The sequence below is a fragment of the Rhineura floridana genome, chromosome 15, assembly GCF_030035675.1.
Source record: "Rhineura floridana isolate rRhiFlo1 chromosome 15, rRhiFlo1.hap2, whole genome shotgun sequence".
Classification (NCBI taxonomy): Eukaryota; Metazoa; Chordata; class Lepidosauria; order Squamata; family Rhineuridae; genus Rhineura; species Rhineura floridana.
Genome location: NC_084494.1, coordinates 38,291,754 through 38,307,912, shown reverse-complemented (window position 1 = coordinate 38,307,912; position 16,159 = coordinate 38,291,754). Strand labels below are relative to the sequence as shown.

At 46.8% G+C, this 16,159-nt stretch overlaps 1 protein-coding gene across 3 annotated transcripts; it reads right to left on the bottom strand.

The window, feature by feature from the left end:
* Positions 1 to 3,811: 3,811 nt before the first annotated feature.
* LOC133370805 (cytochrome P450 2G1-like) lies at positions 3,812 to 15,878 on the bottom strand. 3 transcript variants are annotated; one of them, XM_061597654.1, is made up of 9 exons: positions 15,699 to 15,878; positions 13,931 to 14,093; positions 13,162 to 13,311; positions 12,870 to 13,030; positions 12,083 to 12,259; positions 9,715 to 9,856; positions 6,830 to 7,017; positions 6,530 to 6,671; positions 3,812 to 5,865 (listed from the first exon to the last, which is right to left on the bottom strand). In XM_061597654.1, exons 1-9 carry the CDS (start codon positions 15,876 to 15,878, stop codon positions 5,684 to 5,686), a joined length of 1,485 nt encoding a protein of 494 aa, XP_061453638.1. In that variant the 3' UTR covers positions 3,812 to 5,683. The 3 variants fall into 3 exon arrangements, with proteins under 3 accessions (XP_061453638.1, XP_061453639.1, XP_061453640.1); XM_061597655.1 differs by lacking the exon at positions 13,931 to 14,093 and having other exon boundaries at positions 15,680 to 15,878; XM_061597656.1 differs by lacking the exon at positions 12,083 to 12,259.
* Between the last annotated feature and the right edge of the window lie 281 nt (positions 15,879 to 16,159).

Here is a 16,159-nt window from a genome sequence, read left to right as displayed (position 1 = left end):
CGACAATCTCCACAAACGCAACAACTAAGTAACAGGTAGACAGATAATGAGGACTGAGAGTGACCAAGAGAGCTTCTTGGAGTCCCAGGATTGAGCACTATCCTCTTCCTGCTGTACTGCACACAGATTTCTCTTGGAACTCTGAAGCATCTGACAGGGTCTGCACTGATGTTAGACAAAGAGGGTAGAAGCGAGATGGAGGCTGCCAAGGGCGTGGTGGTAGTCATGGACTAGCCCAGGGAGCCAGTGGCACAGACAGAACCCCAGAGGTTCCGCCTTCTGAGTCTCCAAGAATACACATACGAATTTATTTGCCAAATATGCAGGTGTTTCCAGTGGCAGTTGCTGGATGGAGAGGTGCCACTATCCCAGTCTTAAGTCGCACCTTTTGTCTCCCTTCCTGGAGGTTTGCAGCAGCTGGCTTCACATGATATGTTAGGTCTCTCTTATTTCCAGAGCTGAATTAGCCTGATGACTCAGATCCAGCCCTAGCGATTTAGGCTACTCTGTTAGGGGTGTGTGTGTGTGTGTGTGTGTGTGTAACAGCCAGCCAGTAGCAAAGTGGCAGCCAGTGCAATGTTTTCAACAGAGGTGTCACATGTTGTCAATAGGCTGACCCAGAGAACAACCATGCAGCAGCTTTTTACACTGGCTGCAGATTGCAGAACAAATTCAAGGGCGGCCCCACATAAAACGCATTACAGGAGTCAAGTTGATATACACTTTCTTTGCCTGGTGAGTCCCCAACAGTGGTATAGTGGGACTGGAAGGAACAAAGCATCACCCTTACATCACTTCCTGAAATAACAATGATGTCATGACCTGGGGCGCTGTCTGCCAATCCTCTATGTGCCAAACCCACAAGCTTTCCTCAGAGCGAAGCCCACCAAATAAGTGAAGCCAAGGAAGAGGTAGATTATATTAACATGCATCGCAAAGGGTTAAACTGCCACTTTTATTCTGAAAAATGCAACAGACTCTTTAATATGACCAACCAAAATGTCACAAAATACAAGGAATGGGCAAGAAATTCAATTCTATTTGCATTTCAAACTGAATCTATCAGATGTGCACTTTTGGAAACTATCTGCAAACCAAAACACAGCCATCCTTCACAATTTGCACTCATGTGAATTTTGCCATGCAGTTCACTAACCAAACAGTGTTTACAAAACTGCACGTTAGGGGAAAGTGTGCATAAAAATGAATATAGGAGTGAAAATTACATGCAGCGATGCATTGTTTGATGAGAGACTGCTTGCAAAAATGGGTGTCAGCCCAAGGGCCACTTTCCCTTCTAAGTGATCTTCTGAGGGCCACATGCCAGTGGTGGCAGGACCTGACGCAAAAGGGGCTTGAGCGGCAAATGTAAATTTTACCGCTGTACAGTGGGCTAATTTCTACGCACACACTCACAGACCCCTCTGCACCCTCCATCTGGGTAGACAAGAGGCATTATCAGAGTGCAAGGGCACATCCCAGCAAGGCGAAAACACCCAGGGTGCATAGCAGGGTGCATGTCCTGGGGAGAGGAGGGGAGGGAGGCCAAGGGGGGACGTTTGGCCTCCAGGGCTGCTAATTGGGTCGGTTTTGGACCCCTACATATTGACAGATGGCAGTCAGGTGAGAAGCCATGGTGGAGGACAATTTTGTGCGGTGCGTGTCCTTTCTGGTTGAGGGCTCCTTGCAGTTCTGTAAGCATTGCACTTTCTCCTGCCAGAGAAGAGTTTCTGATAAGCAGCTGGTATAGAGATGTCGGATAGCCCACCCAATATCTAACTGAAAGAATAACACAGAGTGGCACTGACACTATGCAAAAGGGCACTGCTTGGAAAATCACTGATGCAAGGGTCCCAGGAACTCCTTTCATCCCCCTCCCAGACAGATTATGGGAATTCACGGTCTGCATACGTTGGCCCACCCGCAAGTAATATTGTTGGATAATGCCAATCCCCTGGTCTAGTTTTGCTGGTTGGTAGAAAAGATATGTTCAACTGTTGGTGAGTTAGCTGTTCTTCTGGGGGGCGACGGACATTGCCTTGGGATCACTTTTTCTTCTTCTCTTGCTGCTGTCTGCTCTGCTCTGCCCTGCTTCCGTATGCTTTGCTAAACTGAACGCTTCAGGCCTACACACATAAGAAAATATGTCTTTCTTTAATCCAATATTCTAGGAAATTTAAAAATACACTAGTAGGCTGGAGGGAGTTAGAAGGAGAAGAGATGATTTATCCTGTTAGTTCATATTTTTATTGTCTCAGTTAATTAGCTTATGCAAATATGTATCGCATCACTTTAAGATAATTTTAACTGATTTTAAGTTGCTGTAGTTTCAAATATTATCTGTGTTTAATTTTCTGACAGTCCTGTAGCACCATTAAGTTTTCTACATCAATAAACCGTTTATTTGTTTCAGTGATAATTTGGAGTTTGTGGAGTTTAGTAACAGATTGTGGTTTTCCTCCTTGTTCCAGCTTGTTCTGTTGCGGCTGAGGAAACGGAACCTGGGTGATGACCCTCCAGGGAAGGTTGATTCACAGGCCAGAATCTGCCAATGTATGCGTGGGCCTTGATTGTATCCACTAATTTAGAGATTAGAACCTAATTTTCAAAGTCCCCCCCCCTTTTTCTAAGTTGTTGTTGTTATTTTGATTTATTGCCCACCCTTCACCCAAAGGTCCCAGGGCGAGTCACAACAGTTTTAACATACATCATTCAAAACAGTTAGGAAGCCTAAAATCACATAAGTAGTGGAGACCACAAAGGAGACCAGGGGGAGCAGGATGGATAGGAAAAAAAATATGTCATGTTGCTTTAATAGCAAAACAGAGTGGTTTTCTGACAGTGAAAGAAAAAAGACAATTGCAAAAACAATTTTTTTTAAAAATTGGAAGCCATTTATTCCAATTGGAATTCATTTCCTCAGTGAAAAGAGTTTTTCAGAGAGGTCCCTTTTCCTCTTTTTTGGTATATGTACAATTCATTTTTATCTTTGTTGGTTATGGATTATTACTATTACTATTATTATTAATAATAATAATAATATTTTGCAAAGTGCTTCCAAGAATACTGTCTCTACCAGGCTCAGTGTGGTCCATTTTTCTTTCTCCTACTGTCACCTACTCTCAGCTAATAGCACGCTTCCCATTGTTACAAATTACCCCTAAAATCCAGGCTTTGTATCTGAGCAGGAAACTCTGTTTTGACCTAGAGAGGCACACAAAGAAACTAAAAAGACCCTCACACACGGTTGACTCTGAACAATGGGAGAAAATCTTCTCCCTGTTGAGCCTGTAACAGAGAGAAGCCTTTGGAGTTGGTGTCATAGATTTTCACTGGACTGGCCAGGAGCCACTTCAAACAACACTTTGCACCTCATGTGAGGTTTCAGCCATGCTGGCTGGCATCAGTTGAGCTGGAGATGCAACAGCCCACTTGGGACTACAAGACTATATATGCTGTGCTCTTAATCTCCTCGTATGAACCCTGCTCGGCAAGCACAATGTGGCTCACAGGCAAAGTTAATTGCTCACCAGCAGAAAAGAAGTTAAATGATAACTGACTTGGGCTGGTCCTGTGAAGAAAGTAAAAAGCCACAGCAGGGTTGCAATAACATTGGCACTACTCTAATGTGCTGTTTGGATTTTCCTGAGACTCTTCCGTGACAAAACACACACACACCGTATTTCTGCCCCAGTCTTAAGGAACACTTTATCAATGAAGTCCGTATCCTCTTCTTGATAAATTTCATTTTATTCTCTGTTCAACTTTCATCCACATAACAGAAGAACAATAATGGCAAGTAGTATCTTGCTCAATTCAACATTTTGCATCCTGTTGTCTAATATCTCTCTGTACCATACAACATCAATAATGATGGGAAAATGTCAAATTCAGAGGAAAACAAATCTGATTTCCCCAAGTAAGGGTAAAGAGGAAGATGTGCCTGATATGCCTGCTTTCCCGCACGCTCTCTAGCTCGCTTCAGTTTTAATGCTTCAAGCCTAAATATGCTTTAAACACCCTCTGAATACAGTGATGAAAAAGGCACACTGTCAGCACTTCTTTCCCCCAAAACACGGATTTTAATCTGTATTAATGCTTGAGCTAACAGAGCCATCCTGGGTATACATTCATTCTGGATCCTTCTGGCGTTAGACTGTGGTTGTGTTCATCCATGAGACTTAAGATGTGCATACCATAGAATCATACAATCATCGAATAGTGCAGTTGGAAGGGGCCTATCAGGCTATCAAGTCCAACCCCCTGCTCAGTGCAGGAATCCAAATCAAAGCATTCCCGACAGATGGCTGCCCATACTTTCAAAGCACATTTAAAGCGCATGACCTCCCCAAGAATCCTGGGAACTGTAGTTTGTTAAGGGTGCTGGGAACTGTAGCTCTGTGAGGGGCATAAGTATAGTTCCCAGGATTCTTTGGGGGAAGCTTTGTGCTTTCAAATGTATGTTGCGTGCACAGCCTTAAATGACCTCTAATCTACCAATAAGTCTGACTGATGATTGTTCATGCAGGACAGAAAGCTTAGCAGAGGCATTTGCCATGCAAGTGAGCATTCTGACCAATGCCGGTTCATGCATTTGCATAACAGGCCTGGCTGAAGGCAGCCTCCTCTGTGAGAACACCTCGAGGGAGGGGATGATGGGAACCCCTCTAGAAAGGATGACTCATCAGACAGAAGGGGCAGCCTCTGGTCAAGGGTGGGGGAGCTTTTGGACATTTCTGGGGCTTTCCAGCAAAAAAGGGAGCTGCTGGAAAGAATTCAACTACCAGGAGGCTGCAATCTAGAGAGATTTGGCACCACTTGATCCAAAAGATGTGTCCAACTTTCCTAATTTTCAGTTTCCTTAATTTTGACCATATATTTCTATGGTGGTAGGTTGCAACCCACCTTAGGTTAGTCGTGATCCGGTAATGGGTCCTGACCCAGCAGTTGAAGACCTGTGTCATAGAGCAGTCTTCCTCAGCTGTTTTGGATGACAACTCCCATCAGCCCAAGGCAGTACTGGCTCAGGCTGATGCGAGTTGTCATCCATAAAAGCTGGGGAGCTGCTGTAGAGGATATTGGCATGTCATGTAGTTCTCTGATCACTTGTGGTCACTTGTGGTCCAAGACCTGTGAACTGGTGACTCTGTCAGTGGGGCAGTGAATCCACTCCAGGTTTTAGTCTGAACTTTAGCCTGAGCGTTTAGCACCTTGGACAACTCTTTGACAGTTCAGACTAAAACCCAGAGTGGATGCACTGCCCCACAGAACCCAGAGCAGAGTCCCTGCTCCACTGACACTGGGGCCACCCGTCTTCACTGGAGTCTAGGGAACTAGGACAGCAAGAGCACTGGGGCAGTGTCAGCACAGCCTTAATGATGTCACAGGCCAGACCTTCTTGTGCCCCCCTAAGGAGTTCTGTTTGTACAAGCAGGACAAGGAATGTCACAATTGCCCCTCTGGGTCAGATGAAGCAGCTCTATCCAACTGTGGCAGGAGAAAGGAACCTGCACAACCCAGACATTTTGCGGGCTTAAAAATGTGACTGCGCAAGAGGTGCTTTTGTGCATGATTCTGAAGCAGTTTTGGGGGAAATGCACAGATGCAAGAGAGGCGAACAGACAAACATCTCCCCTCCCTCCCTCAACCCCCACCTGAGGCAGGTGCCACATCAAAGCTGGGGTCAGCGAGGGACCAGGCACAGCTCATACACAGGCGGGATGTTCCCAAAACCACTCAGTTTGGGGGAGATGTCAATGTCCTTTGCAGGCACGAGGGATTTCAGAGAGAAGCTCTGCAGGATGGTGGTGAAGTATAGGAAGAGCTCCATGCGAGCCATGGCTTCCCCCAGACAGATGCGCTTTCCTGTAGAGGAAGGAAGCCGAACACAGGACATCAGGAGAGCTCCACCACCCTGGCTGTGTAGATTGCAGCACTCTTGGGCGGGGGCCTGCCCTTCAGCTCCCAAAGGCCTCTCTCACATTATCATCTCACAGGGCTACCATCACCATTGTTGTCATTGCTGTTATATCATCGTCATCACAATCATCAATCATCAAGGTTCTCAGGGTGGCGGAATACATGGGAGCCATCCCATTTCAGCTTCACAACAACCCTGCAGGCTAGGTTAAGCTAAAGGTGAGTGACCACCCCAAGGGCTGTCTGGTCTGGTTCAAATAAGGTGGAGTGAGGTTTCCTACTGACTGATGGAATCCACACAAGCAACTGCCTTGCAGCGAGTCTGGCCATTGGTCCATCTGGAGCAGTGTTGTCTGTCCTGACTGGCAGCAACTCGCCAAGGTTTCAGGCAGGGGACATTTGCAGTCCCACCTGGCGACGGCGGGGACCGCGCCTGGGACCACATCCAGTGGGTTATAACATCCCCACCTCCCACAGACCTCTGTCTTCTTCCTTCTCTGCGAGGAAGTTGCTTCTCTTGCTTTTGAAACAAGCTTGATGGGATCCGACCTTGGAGCCAAGCTCCTGAGCTGCACAAAGCAAACAGGAGAAAACAGGGATGAAGACCTACCTGAGGAAAAAGGCACAAAAGCATCGTTCTTCTTAAAGCGCCCTTTCTCGTCCAGGAAGTGCCCAGGGTTGAATTTCTCAGGGTTGCTGAAGTATTTGGGGTCACGTAAGACTGAGCCTAGCAAGGGGAAGACATTGGTGCCCTGCACAGACATCGGAAGGAAAACCAATTGTAAATTAACTGACGGAGACAGTGAGGGCCTTATAAACAGATATGCATCGCCTGTCCATCCCTTCCTTCCTTCCTTCCTTGTCCCACAGGCAGGCTGCTTTAAAACTTAAAATGCCACTCTTGCCTCACCTTGGGGAGGAGGTACCCCCGGAACTGAGTGTCCCGGATCACCGTGTGTGGCACTCCCAGGGGGACGATGTCTGTCAGCCGTTGGATCTCATGGATGACGGCATCCGTGTAGGGCATGTTCATCCTATCCTCCGTGGCAGGGATGCGGTTATGGCCAATGACCTGGTCAATTTCCTGGTGGACCTTCTCTGCCGAGACATCAAGAAATAGCTTCTAGGAGCACAACCAGAGGGAGGGAAAACTTGGGCACCTGAGCACGTCAGTGTGAGAAAAGGAGGCGTTATAGAGGCCAGTGGACTAGTGCTGGGACGCGATGCATAAACTGGAAGCAAGTAGATGTGGTGCATTCATGCTTGTTTAATGCTGTCATTAACACCTGACATTTCCTTACCATTGCAGGGTCTGGGAAATTATACCTGGAACATCCAGTGATCATTTGCTGTCATCTGCCTGGGCCACTGGAGCAGGAGGGTCGATGCTTCTGGAGTGGAGAGTAACTCCTTCAGCAGAAGAGGGGTGCCTTTTCAGAAACAGCCTCTTCTGCTGCCCCTCACTCAGGGCAAGGAAACACACGGCGTCTGCTTTTTTCGGTTCTCCTCAATATAGGGTCGAAACCGAGGGGGAAAGCAGCAACTGACCACCCGAAGGGTACAGAAGTGAAGTCGCCGCCCATTGAACGTTCATAAATTGCTGCAGGAAAAGGAACGGGGTGTGTGCAAACCCTTCCTCTAGGAATGCCTTGAAGGCAGGAGGGAGCCCTCTTTCACTCCCAAGCACTGGCCAGACTATTCCGCCTCCACTTGCTCCTTGCTGTGTGGTTTCTTACTCTCTCATCATGGCTGCTTCAGTGAGGCATTCTCTGCCTTGAAATAGCTGCCTCTTCCTACACGTCACACATGTAAAGCACACTTAAAGCACATATCGCTGTCCCCAAGAATCCTGGGAACTGTTGTTTGCCTCCCACAGAGCTACAGTTCCCAGTACCCTTCACAAACTATGGTTCCCAAGATTTTTGGGGGGGGAGAAATGTGCTTTAAATATATGGGGGGAGGGTTTACCATCTAAGATAGCATCACTTGGTTGACCTTGACTTTCTCAGCAATAAAGTCCTTTTGTTCCTTGATGAGGTAGTAGATAGATGCAGGGGTGTCTCCCTGGTACGTACATTCTTTCATTGTTTCTGTGTCTCTTGCGCCCTCCCAACTGGTACAACGTTTCTCCTTTCTTGCTGATTCTCATGCTTCATAGGGCCAGATTCGACATAACACTACTAATTGAGGGGGGCAACAATTGTTTTGGGGACTGAGGGAAACGTTATATCTCTCATCCCCATATGCTGCAGCCTCAGTGCAAATCCCCTGACACACCTGCTGTTAATTTTTTAAAAACCTGACAGGCTTCCTAATGATACATTTAGCATCTTGCCTAGTTGGGGCCCTAAATTGTCCCTGAGAGCAGAAGACTTGTGCATCCTAGTTTAATACAGCATATTAGGTCTCATAATTTATCATTTTACCAATGGTAAATGATGATGGCTACGAGCAGACATCTAAGGTGAGTGAGGTAGCATTTGGCTGCAAACCTGGATGGCCGCTAGGGGTGGGAGGGAAATTAGAAATGGTTCACATTTATAGATGAACCTATTTAATCCACACTTTCCATAACAGCCTGGGAACCAAAACACAGATTTACTTCGAAATTTGCACTTCTCTGAATTTCTCCAGTCCAGTAACGTGTGTAAAAAGACATATTCTAAGGTAAAGTGTACATAGACATGCATATATTAGTGAAAACCACATCCAGAATGTGTTTTGTTAGGGGAAATTGCTTGCCAAAATGCATATATTAGTCAATGTAGTTATTAAGAGTAGTTTAACCTCGAAATTAGATTACTGCAATGCGCTGTACGTGGGGCTGCCTATGAAGACGGTTCGGAAACTGCAGCTTGTGCAGAATGCAGCGGCCAGACTGCTCACGGGGACCAGACAGTTTGACCACATAACACCAATTCTGGCTCGCTTGCACTGGCTACCTATTTGTTTCTGGGCCCGGTTCAAAGTGCTGGTTCTGACCTATAAAGCCTTACACGGCACAGGACCACAATACCTGTTGGAATGCCTCCCCCGTTATGAACCTGCCCGTACACTACGTTCATCATCAAAGACCCTCCTCCGAGTTCCCACTCATAGGGAAGCTCGGAGGGTGGCGACACGGAAAAAGGCTTTTTCTGTGGTGGCCCCCGAACTGTGGAATGATCTCCCAGAGGAGATACGCCTGGCGCCAACGTTACTATCTTTTCAGCGCCAGGTTAAAACTTTTCTCTTCGCCCAGGCTTTTTAACATGCTTTTAACATGCTCTTAATTTGCTTGTATGTGTGGATATTGTTTTAATTTTTAACATTTTAAATTTTTAATGTGTTTATATTGTTATAGGTTTATTGTACTTCTGATGTTTCTTGTCTTGTGAACCGCCCAGAGAGCTTCGGCTATGGGACGGTCTATAAGTTTAATGAAATAAATAAATAAATAAATTTGTACTAGAATGTTGATGAATTTTCAAGAAGATTTTAAATAAAAGAATTAGCAAAAATGCTGCATAAATGTTGAGAACTGGATTTGAAATCATAAAAATGAGAACCTGAGAAAAACCGAAATTGACCGATTCGCTCCTCCCACATCCAGTTACTGTTGTAACCCTAAATTAGTCTTTGCCAACTTGGTGCCCTCCAGATGTTTTGGACTACGACAGCTGCAGCAGCTGGGACTGATGGGTGTTTTAGCCCAGAACATCTAAGGGGCACCTGGTTGACGAAGGCTGTCCTAAATGAATGTGTTAGTGACCAACTTGCTGTACTTGGGCCAGTCCAAGATTTCATCTGCCATACCTTCCACTTCTGGGTGTTTCATCAAGAAGACAATTCCATATCTCAAGGTGGAGCTGACGGTCTCTGTCCCAGCAAAAAACAGGTTGAGGGTGGTGAGGACCAAATTCTTTATGTTGAATTCGCTGGAAGGGTTCTCCTTTTCCTTTGAGGGAACAAAGAAAAGGTTTGCCTTAAATTTGCAACTTGAGTGTGTGTGGCTGGGAGGAGGAGGAGGGGTGTTGTTATAGTCAGAAACAACCTACCAAGCTTATTTGTAGGAGTCCAAGGTTATTTCAACAATTCATTTGCTTCAGATTTTCCTAATTTATCACCTCTATGGGGCATCATGTTCATCCTCACAAAAACTGTGAGGCACACTACTAAATTTCTTCTTGCACAGATGGGGAACTGAGGCTGAAAGTAAATGGGTCATCTAAGATTACCCAGAGAGTCTGAGCGATGTGGTGGGATTTGCAACCAAGTCTTCCCAGTCCACATCCACAGACTGTCCAAGACAAAACATTGGATGCCATGCGTGCATAATGCTTCAAAGGAACCAGCTGCAAATACAAACCAAGAATCCTGTCTCCTTCATTACAAATTTGCTTCCAAGAATGGGAAATAACTCATAAGAAAGAAGGGCAGCCGTCCTGGATCAGGTCAAAGGAGGTCCATCTCATCCAGCTCCTTGTTTCTCTCAGTGGCCAGCCAGGTGCCTCCAGGAAGCCCCCAAACAGGATAACGAACCCCAAACCCTTTCTTGCAGTTGCTCCTGACTGGTATTCAGAGGCATGCTGGCTCTCACCCTAGCATAGGACATAGCCATCAGGACTAGGAGCCATTGATAGCTGCCTCCTCCATGAATCTGACCAATCCCCCTTCCTAAAACCCACCTAAGCCAAAGGCGAGCCCTCCATCTTCTGACAGCCCAAGTCCCTAATGAAGTGTGGTGAGAAGAAGAGGTTCCTCTCGTCCACCCTGAATGCACCGCCAATCATAGAATCATAGAATAGTAGAGTTGGAAGGGGCCTATAAGGCCATCAAGTCCAACCCCTGCTCAACACAGGAATCCAAATCAAAGCATTCCTGACAGATGGCTGTTGAATGCCTCCAGCATCGGAGTTCCCACCACCTCTCTAGGTAATTGGTTGCATTGTTGTATGGCTCTAACAGTTGGGAATCCATCCCAACACCCATTGTTATGAAAGGAAGAACAATGTCTGAGTAGTATACACCAGGGATAGGCAACCTCAAGACAGAGGCCAAAAGCGGCCCTGCAGGCCTCTCTCTATGACCCTCTGCACTCTTCCCAGGGTACATCTCTCACCTGCACTGCCTCTCACCCCAAGTGTTTTTGCCTGGCTAGAAAGTGTCCTTGAACTCTGGATGGATAGAGAGGGGTGTGTGAGTGTGTATAGCAACGAGGCTATTGTACAAAGGTAATATTTACTTTCATTGCTCTGCCCACTTCTGCCACTGGGCCAGCCCACCACTGGCATACAGCCCTCAGAAGGTTGCTTAGAAGGGAATGTGGCCCTTTGGCTGCAAAGTTTCCCCCTCCTTGGTATACACCATGAATAATTTGACAAAACTCTTCTCTTAATAGCCTTTTTTCTCAGCTGGAAACCCAAATGTTACTGCCTTTTCCTCATAGGGTGCTTGGTCTGCGCATATAACACCTGTCCTGGCTCGCTTGCACTGGCTACCCATTTGTTTCCGAGCTAGATTCAAGGTGCTGGTGTTGACCTATAAAGCCTTATACGGTGTGGGACCGCAATACCTTGTGGAACGCCTCTCCCGCTATGAACCTACCCGCTCACTTCGTTCAGTATCCAAGGCCCTCCTCCGGGTACCAACTCACCAGGATGCCCGGAGGACTGTTACTAGAACTAGGGCCTTTTCTGTGGTGGCCCCCGAATTATGGAACAGCTTACCAGAGGAAATACGCCTGGCGCCTACGGTTCTTTCTTTTAGGCGCCAGGTTAAGACCTGGCTGTACTCCCAGGCATTTTAATGTTCAATGTTTTATGTTTTATGTTTTAGTTTAATGTGTTCCTTTCTGTTACTGATTTTATTCTATATTTTATTTTAATCTCGTTTTGTACACCGCCCAGAGAGCTATTAGCTATGGGCGGTCTAGAAATGAAAATAAATAAATAAATAAATAAACCCTCCTGAACAATTTGGTTGCCTTTCTGTGCATGCTCTTGAGTGCTATGGTGTCCTTGTAGTCATGGGCTGATGAGAAACGTACGCAGTCAGGGTTCCAAATATTGCTGCCCCCTATCGATGGGGGCGATTCCCATTTCCTCCCAGAATGGGAGAAGAGGGCCCAGCTGTTTGGTCCTTCGTTCTCCCTTGGATAGTGGCAAGAGAGTCATTCAGGTACCTTCTCCATCTGGATGAGGAAGCAGTCAATGAAGTCTCGTGGGCTGTTGGGATCGAGCGTCGCTTGGTTGACCTTGACTTTCTCTGCAACAAAGTCCTTTAGGTCCTCGATGAGGTAGTAGATGCGGTTGTGTCTTCCTGGCAAGTGCTTCATGATGCAGGAATACATGTCGTAGAGCTGGAAGAGCAAGCACTGCTGATGTATTCATAGATCACCCACACCTAGGGATGTGCTAGAATTCTACCCAATTTGGATTTGGTGCCGTATTTTCTATTAATTTGCTTATTCTCTATCGTTGTAGATTGGATATTTATGTAGCAATTTTTCATGGCTATTTTTGAAAACAGATTAATTTTTTTAAATCCACCTTTAAAATATTTCCTTTCATTTATTGATATTTCCTTTCAAAAAACCAATATTACTTTTAAAATAATCAATAATTCCTTTAAAAATATTGAGAGCAGTATCATTATATTTTGCCCGGGGGGGGGGATGGATCAATAACCGCAGTGGCTAGTGGACAAAGAATGAACTCGAATTGATGCCAGCCTGTTAGGTCGACAGATTGCTTTTGAACTGGCACCGGCCAATGGATCCCACCCCTGTCCACACCACAAGCAATATACCTTGGAACAACTAACTGCAGTAAGGAGCAGAGAGTCCCAGGGGAGGAGTGTATGGACCCTCCCTGTCGACATCCACAGAAACCGAGGCTCCATCTTGGCACGCTTCATCCCTGCAGAAGAAGGGAAGGAAGAAAAGCCTCCCCTCCAGATTTGTCCATTACCTGCGCCCAAGGAGTGCTCATCTCGAAGAAGCTTGCATTGATCATGCGTAACAAGGCGAGGAAAGTCTTGTCTTCGTAGTCAAAGCGGCTTCCAAAGACAACAGAGCTGATGACATTGGAGACTGTGCGGCTTAGAAAGAAGGTGGGGTCGAAGGGCAGTCCTGACAAGCACCACAGGGAGGGGGTCATTTACGGCTGCACCCTTTCCCCACCCCCATCCACTCAAGCCACCAGCCCCCTTTCCCCAGCTCTGTGGGAGGAGTTGGCTGAGGAGCTGGCCAGCAACACCAACCGTTGGTTTTCCTGAATTCCTCCAGCAGGTACTGCGCCTCCTCCTGGATCCGCTCCTCGATGGACCGTTTCCCCATCCCAAAATTCCTCAGTGTGGTGAGGGAAAAGCGGCGGAGCTGCCTCCATCTCTCCCCATTGGCGAAAGCAACTCCTGGAAATGAAGCCTTTGATATTCACTGAGAAGGAAGCCCTACCTTCCCTTCCCTCACAAAAGCAAGTGTCCCCACCCCAAATGGAACATTAGAGCAGGGATGGGGAATCTGTGTCCCTCCAGGTATTGCTGATCTCCAGCTTCCATCAGCCCCAGCCAGCATGTCCAATGAACAGGAACGAGGAGAGTTGTGGTCCAACATCTTCTGGAGGGTGACAGTTCCCCATCCCTGTGCAAGAGCAGTGGAGAAGAATTTGGGAGAGTGCTCCCCCTATGAGCTCCCTCATCCTACAGCAGCCTTCAAAACAGCTGGAGAGCACCATGTTGGGGAAGGCTGCCTTACAGGACAGACTCTCTTTTGCCACTCATAAAGTTCTTCTACCATGTTTCATTAGCAAATCCCACCCAGTGGAGACTCATGACTCCAATGTCAGTGAAGCAGTGAATCCTCTACAGGTTTTAGTCTGAACTTTCAAGGAGCTGAGCCTGTTTTGGGAATACATTTCAGCACCTTGGACAGCTCTTTGAAAGGTCAGACTAAACCCTGGGGTGGATTCACTGCCCCACTGACATCAGAGTCACCCATCTCCCCTGGTCTCACCAGATCTACCCTACTCACCAAAGCCATTGAAGTTCCGGTCAATGGAAGCCAGCTCCCCTCGCCCGCTGAACTCCTCGGCTTGATCCACCAGAGCTTCCTTCACTGTCTCATGCCCACACAGGACCACAACCCTCCGGGGCCCCAAGTATATCGTGAACACGGGGCCATATTTGTCCCGCAGCTGCAGGAGAAACAATAGTTATCAACAACGGGAAGGAAGGAAATGGTGGGGAGGCATGATAGTAAAAAAAGCCTATAGTAGTCTTCACCAGCCTGGTGCCTTGCTGATGTTTTTTACTACAATTCCCATCAGCCCTAGCTACCATGGCAGTGCTGGCTGGGGCTGATGGGAGTTGTAATCCAAAACATATGCATGGCACCAGGCTGGTATACATGATGTGGAGAAAGGATAGAGAGAGACACCCCATAATAATTCAAAAACATGGTGTTATCCAATAAAGCAGATTAGCATGAACATCATAAGAAGCCTGCTGGATCAGGCCAGTGGCCCATCTAGTCCAGCATCCTGTTCTCACAGTGGCCAACCAGGTGCCCACTATGGGAAGTGTGCAAGCAGGACCTGAGCACAAGAGCAGGTCTCCCCTCCTGCAGTTTCCAGCAAATGGAAGCATCTTGGGAAGATGCTGCCTCTTACCATGGAGACAAAGCATAGCCATTGTGGCTGATAGCCACGGACAGTCATATCCTCACATTCATGGAGGATATGACCCTCTTTTAAAGCCATCCAAGTTGGTGGCCATTACTGAGAGGGAAGACATTTTATTCAGTTTGCGTTTCAAGCCAAATTTATCAAATTTGCACTTTGTGAAACGATATGAGCCCTGAAGCCCAGCCAGTCCTTCCAAATTCACACTGGTCTGAATTTTGCCATGAAGTTCTCCAACCAACCAATGTTTACAAAAATGCATCTATTTGGGGAACTGTGTACAAAAATGAATATATGAGTGAAAATAACATACAAAAATGCATTATATTGTGGAAAATTGCTTGCAAAATGTATTCATCCAAACTGCACACAAAAATGTGATTATTAGGAGAAATTTCTTTAAAATACCTAAAGAATTTTCAGGAGGATTTTTTTTAAATGGCAAGTTGCTGCAGAAATGTGGAGAACTGAATTTACAATTGGAAACAATGAGAAATGACATGACCAAAATGGACAGATCCTTCCATCTGTAGCCGCCACTGCCTCTTGTGGAAGCAAATTCCATAGCTTTAGTATGCACTGTGTGATTTTCAGGACAGACAAAGGAACGCCCTTTTGCACACAACGCAGAATTAATTGGTGGTGGTGGACATGAGCCTAGATGGCTTTAAAAGGGAAGCAGACACGTTCTTGGGAGATAGACCTGTCAGTGGGTATTACCCATGAAAGGTTATATTGACCTTCCATGTTCTGAGGCAGTATACCCTTGAGTAGCATTTGTGGAGGAAACAATGCCTTCCAGTCCTCCTGTGGGCTTCCCACTGGGCCATCCAGTCAGTCATGGATACTGGTGTGGATGGATCTCTGCTCTGCTCTGGGAGGGCTCTTCTTATATTGGGAGGCCTTCCAGAAGTCGCAGAGATACCTTGAGGGAGCAGGGCAGGACAGGTATTTCCCAGGACTCTCAACAATTCCTTGGATCCATCTGGGCAATCTGAAGGAAAGGAACTCTTGATAACTAAACAGGCAGCCCCCTACCCTGAGCCGGGACCCCTTCCTAGCACTGCATTCGGCCCCATTTCCTCCAAGGCTTCTCATACCAACGAGGGCACAACTCACCGCCAAGAAGGATTTGAAGGGCTCACTGGTTTTCATTTGCAGTAAATTGCCAATGAAGGGCAAGGGTGTCGGCCCAGGGGGCAACTTGCCCTCCTTGTGCATCCTCTTCCACGCTGAGATCAGGAGCAAGCAGGAAACACAAATGCCCAGGAAGATGGTCAGTGCCCCTCCGAGCTCCATGGTGAACTGGCTGAGAATTCAGCTGGATGCCAACCTCGGTATGCCCATTATATGCCCATGCCCTGTAAGTGAAACCTGCAGGCCTGGCCTTTTGGTCTTCCTTACAAAGCAGGAAAACAAGATTGGGTTTCAATATAGTGTTCACTGGGCGGTCACCATCTGAGGGAAAGTAGTGGATGAATCCCTCTTTGGGTTAAAAGTGAGGGGCACGTGAAGGATTTCTTGGCTAATCTGAAAAAGGCCTTTCCCCCCCCACAGATTTCCACCTGACAGGTGTGCAG